Source organism: Triturus cristatus, chromosome 4_1, assembly GCF_964204655.1.
Source record: "Triturus cristatus chromosome 4_1, aTriCri1.1, whole genome shotgun sequence".
Taxonomy (NCBI): Eukaryota; Metazoa; Chordata; class Amphibia; order Caudata; family Salamandridae; genus Triturus; species Triturus cristatus.
Genome location: NC_140585.1, coordinates 731,713,551 through 731,732,541, shown reverse-complemented (window position 1 = coordinate 731,732,541; position 18,991 = coordinate 731,713,551). Strand labels below are relative to the sequence as shown.

Sequence of the window (18,991 nt, the reverse complement as noted above, 5' to 3'; positions counted from 1 at the left end):
TGAGGGGCAATGGGTAGTGCAAGCTGATGTGGCCTCCTGGGCCAGGGCCCTGGCACTTATTTTGTTTACAAATTAAGCACAGTCTGGTTCCCTTTCATATTAATGGGACATAAAAGTGGTTAAAAGAATGATGAGACCTCCAAGCTTACACCAGTTTGGACAGTGAGAATCCTTATTTAAATGCTGACGATCATAACAAAATGTTTTGTTTCCATGACTTTGGTCATCATTACATATACAGTATAAGCAGTCCTGAGAAATACATAATTATACACAGTGAAAGGATTGCAGGGCTCCACCCACAAATAGCCACCAGAATTTCCAGAGAAATTCCCTAATTAGTATTGACTGGTCAGATCCAGGGTCCTATTTACAGAAGAAAGAAAAGCCTTAAAAACTGATTATGAATCAGAAATTGGAGTATTCCTATCAGTTGTTTAAAACTTGTGCAGTGCACGGCTGTGACTATTGGAAAGAAAATATTAAAGAAAAAAGAAATGGGTGAACCCAATTCTGGCAAATTCAAGGCAGTGGAGTCTTATTCAGAGCTTGCATAATTCAGAAATGAGAAATGAGAAATGATCTCCCTGAACAAAAGTGTCCAGCAACCAACATGTCTACGATTTAGTTTTATTAAGGAAGAAACCCTTAATTACAAAAGTCAGTTCAACCCAGTTTCCAAAATGGAAAGGGAAGGAAAACATTACTGATTCTGAGTTGAATTAAATGATCCTGAATGCTACTTTCAGTTCAACCATGTTACAACCCAGAGGGGTAGCTCTGTGGCCAGTTGATACACATGTATGCATTTCTTTCCAAAACTAGTTATTCTTGAGAATGTCCCAAACCAGGTATAGCAAATATGCATCTGCAACTGTCACTACACACACAGTGTGTTTAAGCTTTGCCTTCGATGGTGAGCACATTCCAGTCTCACGGCTGTGAAGGAGGATTTGTACTCAATGAAAACTATTTTAATTACTTCCGCCAGGGTCTGCACCCACCAAAGTAAATACATAAATATTTGCAGCAGGTTATGCAATTTATAATGAAATGTAAAGCTATCAAGAAAAAGAAGTAGCTGAAACACTTTGAGAAATTGACAGGAAAATTATGCAAACTACGTTTAAGGTCACTGACAGTGACATAACAACACTCTCCAAATGAGAGTATTCTATAAGCTCTATAATGTCATCAGCCCTTGATCTTCTAATAGAAGACCTAAATCTTCTACAAACTGGACAGACTTGGATGCAAGCTATTACTCTGCTAAATTGGGGGCTCCAAGCACTGACATCTTGTAAAGTGCCTTGGAACTAATCAACGAAAGTGCCACTTTTGAGCCCTATAATCTGAACTCCATGCAAAGAGTTATAGCCGGAAAAAAAACAGCCAACCATACCCTATCAAGAATTGAAAAAATTAAGATACTCCATTTTCTGTAGCAGAACACGTAGACATCTCTTGACTCCTACATGGAGTAATCTCGCTACCTGTGACCACTTTACATTTCCATGAATGCTAGAAACATATGTCCTTGGGTTGGTGTGAAAAAATGCACTTTCTCCATCACGTGGGAATTACTGTTTTGAATTTTCCGGCTGCATACAAAACAATCCTGCATTGATAAACACAGATGGGTCTTCTAATCCTCTAGGTCACTCACTCCTTAGCGACTTCATTCTGCATGGGGCCTGTAATATTTGAAGCCAGGATTAAGCAATAAATTAATAGCTGCACCCGTTTCATCTGTTCCAGCCCAACACACATTCATGAATAATGGGCCCTATTTAATAATTACAAACGATACATGTCCCGGAATTACCCAAGGCCAACTTTATTTGTTAACTGTATGCAAAAATCATAATATGCTGCATGGTAACTGTGAGAAAGTGGCTCTGTATATACTGTTCCTTAATAGGTACAGGGTGTACAGAGTCCACAGACCCCAAGGGTTTAACAGAGGTTAAAGTTAGATATAACCTTACTCTCCAAAGTGGTAGCTTGGTCGAGCAGTAAGGCAGTATCAGAGGACGTGTAAAGCATTCGTTGTACACCCTCAGTCAGCAAATGGTTCCACACACTCAATAACTGAACTCTAGGCCAATGGTTTGTATATAAAAAATATATGCTTGTTTTATTTTAGAACCAACACTTGGAATTAAAATATACTTTCTCGACAGGAGATGTTTCATAAAAATACTTTTGTATATGTAATAGACTTTTTAGTAAACAGTTACAAACAGTTGCAGTAGGCAACTCTATTTCTAAACACAATACATTGAGCTCAATGCTAAATTCAAATTATATGCAACAGATTACTTTTTAGATTACTTTTGTAATTCCAGGCTTGGATCCTAGATCCAGTCCTGGGTCAGTTCTCAGAATCAGCTGTTGAAAGTCGACTTTGGTACTGTAGTGATTTTTAACTAATATTTAGCTATTTCAAAAGTGAGCACTTAGAAAATATTTCAGAGCAAACAATCAATGATTCCCTATGGAAGGAAATATAGGTTACAGGTACAGTAGGTTATCGTTTCTTTTGTAATCCAGTACTGGGTGGCTAGACTCAGTACTGGGACATTTATCCAAAACAGGTAAGTAATTACGTTTTCAGATGTTATACGATTTTTGAGGAATATTTAGTAATTGCAGAAATCAACACTTAGAAGAAATTTCATAGAAAAGCAGTCAATGGTTTCCTATGGAAGAAAAATGAGTTAAAGGTAAGTATAGTTGTGGGTACTTTTCAGAGTCAGTGCTGGGCACCAAGATCCAGCACTGGGAGCTCACCTAAGAGCAGGTGAGTAAATTCGTTTTTGGTACTCGGCTGATTTTTGGTGAATATTTTGAGTTTTGAAAAGTTCACACTTAGAAGAATTTCCCAGAAAAAGCCAGTCAATGTTACCCTATGAGGAAAATGAAGTTCGCGGTTTAAGGGTAAGTTCTCGACTGGCAGAGTTGAAGTTCTGGGCATAGACTCAGGGGTCTCACAGTGTCAGGTAGGTACAGTCAGTTCCCCCTCAGCAGTTTCAGGATGGCCGGGTGCAGAGAGAGTTACGCCCAATGTTAGCCTAGGAGGAATAGGGGGGCCTGGTTTGGTGGCTGCTGACTAGCAGGCCACGCGGCTGTGGGAGCTGGGCTCCTGGTCACTCACTCAGGGCAAGTGGGGAAGTAGGCTAGTGTAGAGATTGCACTGCCAGGGCCACTCGGGCGGCTGGGTGCAGGGTGCTTTTGAGCCGTCGGGCGCTCAATGGAAATCAATGGGAATGTTCCGGTTAGGAAAAAGGCTGCAAGCTCGGGGACGAGGATGCTTCAGGTGCCACCACCACTTCGAGAGGTAAGTTGGGTAGTTGTAGGTTAGGTGGGTACCCCGGGATTGGGCACAGGGGGCCGCAGGGCGCCGCGTGCAGGGGTGCCTTTTGGTGTCAGGAAATCTTACCCTCTGATGATCGCGGTTGGGGGGGCACCTTGTTCTGAGGCTGCAGGCTTCTTCCGGAATGTCGAGGGGGTCCTTGGGTGCCGGACTCGGGGTCACAGTCGCCGTGGGGTCGTCCTCAGGGTCTTTGTCCACTCCGGCACTGGCCAGGCTTGCCTGGTGCAGAGTGTGCTGGGTTCGCAGTTCCGGGCTGCTGCCAGGGGTTAGAAATAGGTTTCTGAGTAGAGCCTCTACTCATGGGAGTCCCAGGGGCTTAGAGCCTAAAGGTAGCCAGGTCCTCCGGGGTTGGTGAGGTTGCTGGCCACGAGAGATGCCGCGCTGGTGCAGGTCCAGGAGTCGACAGGCCGGTAGGGCTGGGGCCAAAGCAGTTGGTGTCTTCTTCCCTTTTTAGCAGCTGCAGGGCAGGTCTTTGTTCTTCTTGCTCTTCTTGTAGTTTTTCGAATCTGGAATCTGGGGAAGGAAGATTCAGGGTGCCCCTAAATACTAGATTTAGGGGCGTTACAGGTAGGTGAAGGTCAGAGACCAATGGGTCCTTGTCCTGGGGTGGGTACACCCCCTATCCTGCCCCTCTCCTGTGGGAGGGGGGCAGTAGCCTAATCCTGATAGGGTAGGGCCTCCCATCTTCAAGATGGCGAGAGCCCGGAGATGTGCTTCACCTCGCCTCCCCCACCTGAGGGGTGGGGTGGGCAGGCTGGCACATCCCCTGTCCTTGTATGGGGTTTCCGGACAAGCTTCCCGCCAGAGTGGGGGGTTGCAGTGGCCTGGGGAAACTCCTAGAGGCGGCAGGCCTTTGAAGCTTCCCTTTGCTCATCCTGGGGGAGGTGATTTATCACCTCACCCAGGATGTGCATTGTTGCAGGCCCGGGAGAGCTGGGGCTCTCCCACCCAGGGGTCCAGCAACGTGTCTGCTGTGTGGCAGCCTGGGCAGCCTCAGAGCAGACATGGATTGTAGGTTAGTTGTAAGGGGGCATCTCTAAGATGCCCTCTGGGGTGCTTAAATCTCACACTGGCATCAGTGTGGGTTTAATGTGCTGAGAAGTTTGATACCAAACTTCCCAGTCTTTAGTGTTGCCATTATGGTGCTGTGGAGCTCGTGTTTGACGAGCTCTCAGCACCATGTACTCTTAAATGGCAGCACTGCACTTACAGTGCCCGGGAATGGACCTGGGTACTGTAGCGGCACAGGGCTCCTGCGCCCACACCATGGGCATAAGGCACCCAGCCAGAGGGGTGACTGACATATGCCTTGGCAGTGTGGGTGTTGGGCATGGCACACAGGGATGTTTGCCATGTCGACTCTTCATTTTGTCCTGCACCCAGACACTCAGCCTGCAAAGGCAGTGTGTGTGTGTGTGTGTAAGGGTACAGGGCCCCTAAGGGTGACACAATGAGTGCTGCAGCCCTTAGGGGCCTTCCCTGGTCACAAGGCCCTGGGTACCTAGGGTACCATTTACTAGGGGCTGACATGTGGCCAGGGTTTGCCAATTTGGAGTTTGTGTGTTTAAGGAAGGAACATAGGCCCTGGGCACCTGATTGGCAGGAGTCCAGGGTACACTCAGTCAAAGTACATTCAGCAATTTAGCAAAAAGTGGGGGCATACCATGCAAGAAAGAGGGCACTTTCTCACAGTAACCCTGTACCCTCCACCTAGAAAATTATTTGAAAATGTCCCTTAGCTGAAACCAAACATGGGCATATGCTCCTGGAACTTGTTGTCAACTGAATGCAGACAGAGGTCATCTTAACCTCAGTGGCAGAAACCTTTGACCTACAAACAGCCTGTTCTGCATCCGAGATTCAATAACTCAAACCCAGTATCCCACTCACTTTTTCTTTCATTGCTCTCCAGTCTATTTCGTGGATTACCAACAATCCTTATGGTCATCAGCTGTGGAGTTCTCATCTTCCTCCTGGTAAAGAAATAAAAGCACTCCCATATTAAAAAATGAATTCAGAATAGGAGTATTCCACAGAGCAGCAATACATTTTACCTGGGGTTGAATAACTAACAGCTCTAAGCGAGTAATGGATGCCTTGCAATTGAGACCACTCTTTTGATCCATAAATTGTTTATAGGAAATAGTTCTGGAAGTTCCAATGGATTTGATCAACATGAAACAACAGCTGCGACCACTAACAGTTCACCACACCTACTGCAGAGCATTGCAATTGCCAGTTGTGAAATATGTGCAGTATGATGGGCAAGTCGCTCTTTCAACATTCGAGCAAGCAACCACTTTGATGCTTGAGCAATCAGTTTCATGAAGTGCCAACATGAATTTCACATTCTTTAGATTCTTGGGCTCTACAAGGGCTGTTCTGTGCATATGCTCATCTCTCCTCTCCCTCTTTATATGGTGCAAACGAAAGACAAAGAAAAAAACAGAAGGACCATACACATTCTAGGTGCTTCAACCTCAAAGAGAAAAGCAAAAGCCCTTGAATAATCTGGAAACGACATGACCACATCACCAACTGGGAAAAAGTTAACTAAGTTTAAGCAGCGTGTCCCACATAAAAGGAGAAAAGATATTCCTGTTTTTCTGAAACAAATGACGAAAAGGACTGTCTGTACCCCCTTTTTCCTTCTTCATTTTTCTTTTGCTTTTTGTACCTTGTCTCGTTAATTATAGAAATATTTCCTTGCCTGGCTTATTTTAGTCTATCAATGCTTGTATTATAATAATAATGTGTCAGTGGGATGTCATGAACACTGTGGCTTGGATCCCTTTTAACTTCCTATATTTTTAATGTATGCTGGCTTGCAAACTCTTGTTAGAATTGAAACGTAAAACTGTCATATTACAGAGCCAAATCATTATATGTGCATACCGCATTTATACGCAATTAGTGAATGTAGATGTTGCATTTGTTAGGTTGACAACTGTGCCGCCATTTTAGTTCTCGAAGACGCCATTTTGTATTATAATCGAAACTGTTACTTGCTCAATGGTCCTTGGTAAGTTTTGTTTCTCCGATGCTAAATCTTGCTCATTAACGCATGCCTTTTCTGTTACATAGAGGCCTTCTCCCACCTGTCTAGAGGAGAGGATAGGCCAGACGACCTTGGATAGTAGCTAACTTGCACCAGGCAGCGGAATCAAGACTTACCCCCATTACTTCTGTACCCCCATTGTATTACGACGTCTACCAGTATTTTTCCTTTGTAGGCGGGTCTTTATGGACTCCGCAACATACATAATGTAACTTTATGCTTGTTAGAGGCAGTCCCTCATCACCCATCTTAGGAGGCTGGTCAGTTTGGACTCCACTGCAGTGTACTTTGTGAATAAACTAGTTTGCTTGTATTCTGTACTGCGTCATCGACTCTTCATTAGTGGAAGGCAAGAGGAGGTCGAGAGTTACCCGGGTGGCCCTAATTGGGTCACTTCCTTCACTTTAATCACTCTTATCTCTTTCGACAAGAGAGTGTGAGGTTTTAGACATGTGCAAAAGTGTTAGCATCTTTCCTGACCCCTATCTAGGCTGACATAATTCTGTTGTTTATAATACGGCCGCTGCAATGTTAAGATTGGATGCTTACGGTGGAGGCTAAATTGGCAACATGTGAATTGAAATTACGCGTTTAATGCCATACTTATTTTGTATTATTGGGAATTCAATGTCCCCAAATTAATAAGCATGAGATAAAAATCGTTGATCAGGTGTATATAAAAGCTTCTATATTTGGCCATAGTTTTAATAGGCTACGCAACAGAACTATCAGGTCAAAGGGCATGCTGGTTTGCTGCAAACGAGCTCCAGTTTGGGGGTTGCTCCGTGGCTCCTAGAGCAGCGCAAAGAAGTGACCTTTAGTCAAGCATTGCTTATCATTCCTGTGCAAGGGCTGTGCTAGAGAATAGCTAAACAGTTATTCCTTGCTAATACATTTATGCTCTGTGATCCATCGTAAGAAAATCTATTTATAGGACTGCTATTTCCTGCTTTTGCTACATTTTAGCATAACGCTTAGAAGTAGCAATAGGGTATTTAAGATGCTAGGAACATACTAACAGTGTTAGGACAGTTCATATTGTATACACTGGCCATATTATTTTGTGTGCCGTGGTTATCGTTAATTTTTTATGCACTAGACTTGGATTTTAGTACCTGGTGTTTCTGAGTTCTTTTTTGAGTGGGCTATTCATTAAGAAAGACAGTTTGGATTTCCACTGTGTCTCTGAACTCATTTAGAAGGACTAATCATGACCAGCAAATACTACCCACGCAGTTTGTTTAGTGGGTTGTGTATGGGTCATAGTCAAACTGTATTTCTAATTTATGTTGGTGCACTGGACTAAGTCCTTGCGCTGGGGTTTGGAAATTTGACCCTTGCGGCTCTGTGGGACATCCTCACCAGATCATGTCACTAGGAACAGTACACTCATTCAGCAAATGCAAACAGACTACAAGGTGATGTTAGAATGGTACTGAAAGTTGGATAACTTGATAATGGTGTTTCTTGCCACCTTCAGGGATTCTTGTAGGGAGTAACCGAGAACTTGGTTCTGCATTACATATCTGGTAGCCATTTTCAAAACTTCAGATTTTCTAGAAAGAAGTTCTGTCAGTCAAACTGACTAGGGGTTGCATAATCCTAAAGCTACAGCTTATTGGCCCTTGGCCTGAGGTCTGAGTCATGGGGGAGAAACTGACACAGATTAATGGAAGTGGATTAAGGGACCACTAATTATTGCAAAACGTGTTCTTAAAAGGCACTAGAAGAAGCAGAAGGGGCCCTCAATGGATAGCTATCAATTGCAATTATGAGGCATGTTGCCAATGGAGAGACTTGCAGGGATTGAGAGCGAAGCCAGTGACAATTATCGAATGTTTGGCAGCTTCTTCTGAGGACATAGGACTGGCTTGCCATTTAAGACTCTGCTCTGACACTATTTGATTTAGATGAAAATGGTGCACATTAGTATATCAATAATTATTATATACTAATCCCTTATAAATAATGTATGCTCAGTCCATAGTATTTTTTGGGGGGGAAGGAGTAACCTGTGTCTGCAGCAACAGATGAGAAAAGTGGTGGGTGGATTTGAGAAAGGGTTCCAAGTGACTGGGAAATGTATGAATACTCTTGACAAAACAAAAGGTAAGATTGAACTGATGCCCAAACAGTTTTGTTTACATTCTTTCTATAGTAGAAATGGTAATGCCTTCTAAGCATTCTTGGGATTCTGCAATTAAGATGTTAATTTTACTCTTGTGTTCCAGGGGTGTATAGAGCAGCAGTTTGATTCCAGTAATGGTGGAGTATCAGTGTCCAAAAATGGGCCTTTTGCTGAAGAATTTGCACACACTATCCGTACAATTTTTGGCAACGTTGAAGTAAAACTTGGTAAATGCCTTTCTGTTCCTTTATCTGAAAACTTTCTGGATTGAGAAGTATTTCTTATATGAACACCTATTACTTTTTCTGCCCTTTTTTCGAAACTTCTCACTTTTGTTGTTTAATGCACCATTATCAATAATGGATATATTTTTTTGCTAATTTAAATCCACACTGACTTGTACTAGTTTACGTCTGTTAGTAATTGGGAGAGGATGTGGCCTAATGGCTAGGGCAGTCGATCTCAAATCTGGGGAACCGGGTTTGAGTCTCTGCAATGACTCTCAACATCCTATGATTCTGGGCAAATAACTTAATATCCCCGTGCCTAACAAAAATGAATGTGTCCTTGAGTAACGCAACTGGTGCTCATGTAAAGCGCTCCATACCTGATACATTCGGGGCAAGTTCGCACTATATAAAACTACTAAGAAAAATAAATTGTATTTTGAATTGTAATGTTTATATTTTCTTTTATTTTTAATTTGTTTTCAAAGGTGAGCCTTCTGAAATTGACCAGAGAGAAAGGTATGTGGGGCTCTGCGGTCTCTACGTGCTGCACTTTTATATCTTTCGTACAGTGGATAAGAAATTTTACAAGTCCCTTCTGGATGTCTGCAAGAAGGTGAGGCTTTCTTTCAGCTGTTCTGCAATCTTTCATCAGTGCCTCTTTTGGTTATTTTTGCTACTTTATCTTGGTCCGACTAGAGTTTGTCAATTCAGATATTGGGAGCGCCAGTGCATGCATATGTTGCTGTTATTTGTTAGCCATAACCAATCAAATAATCAGTTGTGGCATTTGCCTAAAGTCCTTATGTTATATGTTTGTGATTTAGTAAAGCACCAATATGCCTCTGGCAGTTTTCATGACACTGACCATTACCCAAAGAGGTTATGGACTGTTCCAAATGAACTACTTCAGAAATATGGAGTGAAAATAGGGTATTTTCTATTCACTTCTCTAACTTTGCAGCACCCATTTAGTAGTTGGTTGGTCACCGGGTGATTTTTCCTTAACAGGGGACGAAAGATGAAAAAAGGATATGTATTTGCTTTTTTGTTTAAAAAACAAAATACAAAACTTTGGTCCCTTAACCTGTGTAGTAAAGGGGACATTTGCCTTGACACAGCATAGGTCTTTTTTTTTTTTTTAAAACCTTTATTTATGTCAGTCTGGAACACAGCTATTCAGCCGACATCCCGGAGGTTCGGCAGCCAATTAAGTACAACACATGGAAGTGTCCATAGCTCTGGTACAGGAAAAAACAAAGGTTCCGTTTTTTTAAAACAACCTAAAATAAAGAACACAAGCAAGGCAGTGTACACAATAAACTCGTGCCAGTTCCTGATGGGGGCGCGGCCCCATTCCCAAAATCAGAACAAAGCCACCGGTCGGGTGGATGAGGGAGAAGCAGAGGCGCTAACATTCTAGCATATAGTCATCATGAAAATCCCAAGTTGGAAGTGAAGCTAGGGGGAAAGTTGCTCCTCTAACGGTTCAGTGGCCGGGGGCAGACATATATCACCCCTATACTGGTTCCATAACACAGCATAGGTCTTATGTAGATTTATAAAGTGTACGTTTTGCTGTTGGATGAAAATGGACACTCAAGCCGAATGTGTGGAATGGAGTCTTTTCATCTTTGGCAGAGTGTGGCAAATAACCACATGCAAGATGTGTTGATGGTGCTAAATATTGCTACTGAATCGGTGTCTTTTTTTAGTTTCTTCATCTGGGCTTGAGAGAGCCAAGTTGATTCTTCACTTAACCCATTTGTCAAAAGTGAAAAGGTCAAGTCTCGATTTTCAGAACATATTCATTCCATTAATTTGACTAAAGCAGGAGCTGCTCATAACTTTGGATCAAAATTATGACAATCTGTGGACCAATGGAAAGCTGAGGTCCTTTCACAGAGGTAACACGGACCTGATTTGTTTGTAAACAAGAGTCCTGACTGTGGGCCTGATTACGACTATGGCAGTCCATTAGACTGCTGAAGTCGCGGTAGCGGTCCACGTGTCATATTACGACTTTGGCTGTTGCCCCCCCATCATAGTACTCAGATAATCTGTTCGGTGACTCTTCATCTTTCAGGTTTTCAATAAATCCATAGTACATGTCACTTTAAGAAATTGTCTGGCTAAGTATTCCAGATGCCATGGGTTTAATAATTTTACAAGTATTTAGAACGTGGACCTCATGTATCCGTCAGTGTTACCATTTCGTGTAAATAGTGCAGATTTGAATTGAATTATAAACACTAAAAACACCACCCAAGGGCATAAAATTCCTCAGCGATTATGGTAACTGAAAACTAGTACTGGACAGTGATTATGAACGATCAGAAAAGCAGCATATAACAAAATAACAATGAAGAAGACCAACATAAATCAACTGAATCAACTATACAGGGGTGTGTATCTATAGAAAAGAAAAAGAGCATGAATAAAATGGAAGCGAATGGCTGCCCACAAAAAAGGGGGGGGAGATAATAAGAGGGGGAACTAAGACAAATTCACATATTTAGAATCCATAGCAGTGGAGATAGTGGTATGCCATTAGTATATCCTAACAGATGGTCGCTACATGCTATCATGTGACATTATCCATAATCCGTCCTCGTCGCTGCTCAAGGGGTCCCTAGGGTAACCGGGGCTGGACATCCTCAGTCTGTCACCTCTGGATGGAGCAATAGGTAGGAGCGAAGGGGTTGCCATATATTTTGGGGTCTGGAGGAGCGGGCAGCTGTGTTGCATAGGTATCACTGGTCGTATCACAGTAAATTAAGTCTCTCATCCAGGCCTTGATTGCTGGGGCCATGGGAGTGCCCCAGATCCTATACACCTGCCTCTTTGCGAGGAGTAGGGCAATAGCAGTGAAGCGTCGTATTCCAGCATTCGGAGGTTAGACATATCCCTATAGTGCCAACAACAGGGAAGGGGCTAAGTCTGTTTTAGTCATCGATGTAAAGTGCCGGAAAAAATCCCCCCAATACACCTGGACCAGCGGGCAGTTCCATGTTAAGTGTATAAAATCTGCGTTTTTAGCTGCGCATCTGTGACAGTTGTGGGATCTAGAAAGGTCCATCTTGACAAGGAATGCTGTTGTGATGTAAGCCCTATGTAGATATTTAAAGTGGAGACGTTTTTACCTGTAGTTATTAGAGATGAACGGGGTCTTCTCACAGCAAAATGTTCAAATTTTGTCAGTTAAAGGTTGGCCCAAATCCCTCTCCCATGCCACATGAGTACTTCCTTCCATGGGGGGGTCGGAGTGCCTGAGCTAATTGGTACAGACGGGAAGCTAAATGGGAGCTGTTAGCCGATGTAATGACAAGAGAGTGGGGGGAAATCCCTTGGTTCTGTAGTCAAGGAGCCCAGTGCAGCTTGTTCGGAAACCTGTTCTCTATGCAAAATGAATCTATCCATCAGGGACACTGTGTGTCCCTCTGCAAGATTCAATACGGATCATAATTCGGTATCCTGAAAAAGATCCCCTATAGTGTGTAATCCACACCGGGATAGTGTCTGCATAGTCAAGGTTTCCATAGTTGAGGGAATCCATGGGTTGTTGCGCAGATGTAAGTGCGGAGAATAAAGGTATTCAGCATGCACATATCGACGCAGTTTTCCCAAGCCCAGGACATGGTATGCAGATTTTGTATTTCAGAGGGTGACCCCGGGAGTCCGCGCGGAAGAATTGTCGAGAGAGAGTCAGAGTGAACCTGCAAACATTCAGATTTCAGATACTTCAGCCTAGCGTCTGGATGATACCATAAATATGCATAGTGTGCCTGTGCGATTAAGTAGTACAAGTAAAAGTCTGGGACCCCAAATGCTCCATGTTTAAAAGGCATTATCAATGTCTGCCAGCTAATTCGTGCCTGTCCACCGGCCCAAATTAGTCTGGTGAACATGTTGCGCAGTACGGTAAAGAATTTAACCCTGAGCAAGATAGGGATATTTAGGAAAAGATATAAAAAATGAGGCAGTACAACCATTTTAATAATAGCAATTCTACCTGCTATTGATACTGGAAGTTTGATCCATCTATCTACTTGGGATGATAACCGGTCAATAGCTGGGCCATAAGTTAGACAGATGACTTCTGAGGCAGTGCGATGCAAAAAGATGGCGAGGTAGCGAGGGGGTCATCGCAACAGTGCAAGGGAAAGTCTAGCTGTAAGGGAAGGGTGGAATCGGTCAGTGGGGCCAGTTAATAACCAGTCTGTAAAAAATGCCAAACCGCACTACCTCCCGAAGGAGCGGAGGAAGGATGGTGCTAGGCTCTCGAACAAAGAGCAAAACATCATCTGTGTAATGCGAGGCCAGTAGGGGGCTACGATGAAACCGAAATCCCCGTTGCAGTTGTCGCTCCTGAAGATGACGCAAAAGGGGATCCATAGCAATAATAAATAGTAGGGGTGAAAGCGGACATCCCTGCCTAGTGCCCCGCGATAATGAGAATTGGTCTGTGAGTTCGCCATTCACCCAAAGCCTGCCCCACCGGGTTTTTGTACAAGAGACGTACAAGATCACGGAATCCATGGGGGAAGCCCAACTTACCCAGTGTGGCATACAGAAAAGGCCATTCTTGAGAATCAAAAGCCTTCTCGGCATCTAATAATATTGCTGCAGCGGGGAGGGTTGGCTCGATTTGATTAATCACCGCAAACACTGTATGGAGATTGACCGATGTAGACCGGTTCAGGACAAAACCAGTTTGAAGAGGGGATATAATCTGATTTAGCAAAAGAGAAATGCGGGTTGCAAGTATTTTCGCTAGGATTTTATAGTTCTAATTAAGCAGCAATAAGGCCCGATGGGAATCACACCTGTCGGGTGGTTTGCCCGGTTTGAGAATCAGGGAGATGACCGCCTCACCCATTGTGGGAGTCAGTACCCCGGACACCAGAGCCTCCGCTTATACTTCAAGAAGATGGGGAACTAACAATGTTTTGAATGTTTTGTAAAATATGCCAATAAGACCATCCGCGCCCGTGGCACGGGATCCATTTAGATCGTCTTTAGCTTGTGTCACCTCGTTCGCAGTTATAGGTGCAGCTAGGAAATGGCAGTGGTCCCCCTCTATCTATTCCATCGCCACCTCAGCCAGATAGTCGTCAAGGGCGGTATCAGCCGGCAGGGAACAGGTGGTGTATAAGCAAGAATAAAAGGAGAGAAAGGCAGAAAAGTTATCGGAGTTCTGGTTGAGTGTAGTGCTGTCATCAAGTTGCAATTGCGTAACAAAGGAAGAGTGATGGCGAGGGTGGAGAAGCCCAGCCGCTGTTCGATCAGGCCGCTCTCCTTCCCCATATATTCTAGCGAGTGATGTACTTGCCCAAGGATTTCACGGGTGACAAGTTCCTGAAATTTAGCAAGGAGTGTTGCCCTTTGGTGGAGAGAGGTGGGTTGGGTGCCCGTCAGGCACCACGCATCGAGCTCCTAGAGTGCTTTCTCAGTAGCATCAAGGTCTCGGCGGATAGAGTGAAGCACACCATCCTGTTTGGCCATGCATATTCCCTGTATATAAACTTTAAAAGCTTCCCATACAGTGGTGTAGAAGGGCACTGAGCCCACGTTCAGCTGGAAATATTCAATTATAGCTTCTCTAACCTAGTTATTAAACACACTGTAAAGCTGCTGATGGAAAACGCCAGGATCAGAACGGTTGCACAATATTTGGGATTGTGAGGGACAGGAGCACTGGTGAGTGGTCCGACAAGGTTCGAGCAAGGTAGTCTACAGTGAGTGTATGGAGTAGAAGATCTGGGGATAAGTACCAGTGGTCTATACGGGACCATGTGCCATGTGTCGCTGAATAAAAAAAGAAAAACCTCTGTCAGTGGAGTGCAGATGGTGCCAAGCGTCTGTCAATAAGTGGGCCTGCAGCATAGCCTGGAGTGCTTTCGTGGAATGTGGTTTGGTAATATGGTCTGGTCCTGTAGTGTCCAGGGTGGGTTGCAGTGCTAGGTTAGAGTCGTCCCTCCCCCCCCCCCCCCCCATCACCACTATAGAGTCGATGTGGAGATTAGAACTGTGTGCACAGATGTTAGGAAAAAAATCTGATACATCTATATTAGAGGCATATATATTGATCTGTAGTGTTTGTTTCGCTCCAAGGATTCCGGCAACCAAGAGATATCGGCCTTCAGAGTCTCTAACTACCTTATGCACTATGGGACTGTCCTGTGGATCAGAATACAAACCCCTCTAGAATAGGTGCTGTAACTAGCAAAAAAATGATTGTCTCCCCAATTAGAGACAAATCGGTCATCCGAGGTGGGAGCATAATGGGTTTCTTCTAGGAAGGCAACTTGGACTGCATGTCGAGTTAGATAAGTTAAGACCTGCCTTCCTTTTCGGGGGTTTGACACTCCCCTCACATTCCAGGACATATATTTTAGCTCTAAAACCTCAGGACTCCCACATGGCCGTGTCATAGCTGGCATATCGAAACAGACAAAGAAGCTTCATCATATAAATTTGCATATGGCTGATCAGTGATTCGTTTAACACCCTATATATAACAACCATACATATCAACACATAGAAAAACAACCCCTAAACCCCCACCCCCTCCCACATTGGATAACCACCCAACCAGTGTCCGGTGAATCCCATCTTTCCCCAACAAGAAACTTAGCAGATCTCCTTGGGGGAGGCAACACTCAGTGGAGGCCGCTACAGAACCAATCTTCACTGTTAGAATAGAATAGGTGCAGCCAGCATGTAGAATGATTAGCATACAGAAGGACAAAAATGTTTTCGGCATATTGAAACAATCAGAATACCTTTTCGCAGGACTTTCGACCCCTTAAATCTGCAGGGGTTGATTCTTGAAAGGCGGCGAATCAGGCGCTGATCGTCCATTGGGGCGTTGGGGCGTAGCCCCCCCCCCCCGCGCACCCGCAGCTCCCTCGGTGTCTCTGAACTTAGTTTACTTAAGTTCAGAGACGCCGAGGGTGGGGAGAACTAACTGACAATGCATGTCAGTCAGCATGACGTCGGACCGTGGGCGGTCCGGCGTCATGTTGACTGACATGCATTGTCACAAGCCAGGGAAAGGCAGCACAAGTGCGCATGAGTGAGCATGGAGATTAATTTTTAGTCCGTGCCCAGTCATGCGTACTTGTGTTTTTACTGCCTTGCACATGCCCATTAGGAGCCCCTCGGTCTCCTAATTAGCAGGCGGCGGGCGTAGCGTAAGCTGTGCCCTCAGCCAATCCTGGCGCTGCTGGCAGTGCCAGGATTGGCTGAGAGGGGTTGGCAGGCCCCTCCAGTACCGTTAGTGAAGGCGCCCAGGGGATCAGAGGTCTGAGAGGTGGCGTGGACCGGTTGTGAGGTAAGTTTAAAAAAAATATATATTTCATTCTCCCCCGTGCGCGAAACCCCCCCCATTAAAATCTGCATGTTCCTGATTGACATGGCTTTTTTGTCTGGGAAATGTCGATACGTTTGACCTGCTGAATTGTAGTGGGTGGGTGGGTGTATGTGGGGGGAGGGGATAGCTCATAATTTAGACTCGTGTGCCATCCGGGGTTTGCACCAAGTACCAGAATGAAAGCCCGATTCAATCGCTGGGGGTTGTACTTCTATTTGATTAAATGAAATGCAGAGATCGGGATTAAATTCAAACTATTTCGCCCTGTGTTAGTGCATCAACCATGCGACCCCTGAACGTGGTACCAGCCTGAAGGAGGGTACGCTGACGCTCGGCAGTATATACTACACTTAAGGCTGGAACAAAAAAATAGGCCAGGACATCAAAATAAAAGTGGCCCCCATTAGCGCACCAGAAAGCAAAGAAAGGGCCCATATTTACAAATCACGTCAGATTAGAACTTGTAAAGACGCGCGGTATGGATATGTTGGCTGGTGTATTGAGCATGGCATGGCACACTCTAGCCATATCTCATAGCCTCTGGATATTGTGCACATGCAGCGCTCTAAAACACAGCAGCTTCCAGGCACACTGGACTCGGCCGTATCATGCGGATCATGTGCAGTCATGCGAGCAGCCTCCTGGCAAAGCGAGCAACTTCTTTGCACAGGTAGCAGCCATGCGATAAACCCAGAAATACTCAATCACACTCCACAGAATTCCACCATGTTGTGCAAGGTGTGGGCATACTGATCATCACTCTATTCCTATCTGAGAGGTTGATTCCCCGGACCATTCATCGCCTTTCTCCTCTTAAATGATAAATAATTAAATCGTATTGCTTTATCAACCTTCCTGCTCCCTAAAATTTGCTTAAAAATGCACCATTTGTCCACTCTTTTTTTCAAAATTTTCTCGGGGGAGGTTGTTCAGGCTCAATCTAGCTGCAATAATTTTACGCTCACCACTTTCAAATGTCACCAGCCGCCACTGCGGCGGATTACTTCCCGGAGGGATTGTTCGAAGTCGGTTAGTGATGTTTCCAAAAGACTGCAGCCTTGGAAGGCGAGTCGAAGATATGGGTCTTTCTGTCCTGTTGAAAGCACAGGTGAGCCGGATAGAGCATGGCATATCGTACGTTTGCTGTTTGCAGGAGTCGCTTTGCATCCTGGAATTTATGACGGGCTTCCTGAACCAAGGGGGTGAAGTTGGAAAATATGGAGAGTGACATGCCCTAATATTGGAGGGCTCCCTTCTCCCTGGTCCTGTGCAGGGCAGTGTCACAATCATGGTAATTCAGGAGACTGGCTATAAGCAGTCGTGGGGGAGTGCCGATCAAGGAGCAAGCACCAGATGAGCCCTCTCAATTTCAAATGTTGAGTAGGTCTCCCTGCCAAAGAGTTCTAATAGGAGCTGCTCTACATAGGCTGCCATGGGGCCTGTGTTTGTGGACTCCGATACCTCGGCTATACGAATAATACGGCGAGTCCTGGCCTCTAAGTCCTCTGCCTTAGTCGCTGTCGTCTTCACGATCCGTTCAACGCGCTCGAGGCTCTTAACCACTGTCGTCTGGGTTTCCTCCATCTCAGAGATGCGATGTTGGTCCATCCACCTGTGCTTATCATCCAGGTGGGTGTCCAAATGTGTTGAATCTCTCATCTATGGCCTTGACACTTGTCTGCAGCTCCCCCATGATGGCCGCTGCACTGTCAACGCAAGAGAAATCGGCCTCAGGAAGGTCTGTTGGGCCCGGGGGACCCGAGGGTTCTCCGCGTCCGGCGTCCTCACTTTCCACCTGTCTGGGAGTTTTAGCTACGTGGAAGGACAGCTGCCACTTTTTGGGGTCCCCGCGACCCATGGTGTGCTGGAGGTTGGGAATTAGCAGTGGTGTTTCTGAAGCGCGAGGAGCACCCTGCCAGTATGTTGTTGGTAATGGTCATCACAAATGAGGGCCAGCAGTGCTGCTCGAACCTCTCAGCAAGGGAGCGCCTCCCTATACCATCGGCAGCAGGGACATACCAGCTGCAGGCCACACAAAAATAAGCCTAATCGTCGACCCCCCACTCAGCTCTAGGATTCGCTCATGGTCCGGTTACTGCGGTTTGCCCCGTGGCCTTCCCAGTACCTGTAATAGGCCCTGTCCAATTCCCGGGATCTTATTGCTGATACGGCGTCGGGGGACTGTTCGACATCCGCTGTATCCAGTGGTCTCCTGGGTCAGGCGTCGGCTTCATACGTGAGCTATATGCTTAAATCAGGCCAACTAAAGTGCAGCCCCCCAGCGCAGTGCAGAGAAGCATGGGGAAGGCTCACGGGGGAAGGAGAAAGACTCGCCAACCACAGGGCGTCCATGCGAAGTCAGGTGCGGCGACGGGAGATTCCCCCCAGCAGCCGCACTTCTATCTCCCTCCGTGTCTCGATTTCCAGCGCGGCTGCTCTGCCCCGCCCTCAGGCTTGCCTGCGACCCCTGTCGTAGTGGGTCCTTCGAGGACCACAACAGGCTTCGCAGCAAGAGGCAGCTCACCATCGTAAGTGCCGAGATATCCACCACTGCAGGCCCTGGATTATTCACTGGGTTCACCAGTGACCGCGGGCGAACCCCGTGGCTGCTAAAGTGCTGTAGAAGCGGAGCATGGCTGCATTTATTGTGCGGCGGCTCTGGAGCTTCACGGACGAGCAGCCATCTTGGTACCCGGCTTGGCCACACCCGCCAAATGAGGAGGAGGTTAACATCTGGAATCTAAGCAGTTGACTGACACCCCATGCAGCTCCCAGGAAATCAGTATGGCCCTAATCATTTATGATCAGCTGCTCTTGGCCAAAAAGG

The 18,991-nt window shown here is 45.5% G+C and overlaps 1 protein-coding gene across 1 annotated transcript in view; it reads left to right on the top strand.

Moving 5' to 3' along the window:
- WASHC4 (WASH complex subunit 4) overlaps window positions 1-18,991 on the top strand; it is a 987,939-nt gene that overhangs the window by 187,237 nt on the left and 781,711 nt on the right. Inside the window, exons 11-12 of the mRNA XM_085653223.1 lie at window positions 8,666-8,789; window positions 9,278-9,405. Coding sequence (XP_085509349.1) covers window positions 8,666-8,789; window positions 9,278-9,405 — 252 coding nt within the window. The remainder of the gene's footprint in view (window positions 1-8,665; window positions 8,790-9,277; window positions 9,406-18,991) is intronic.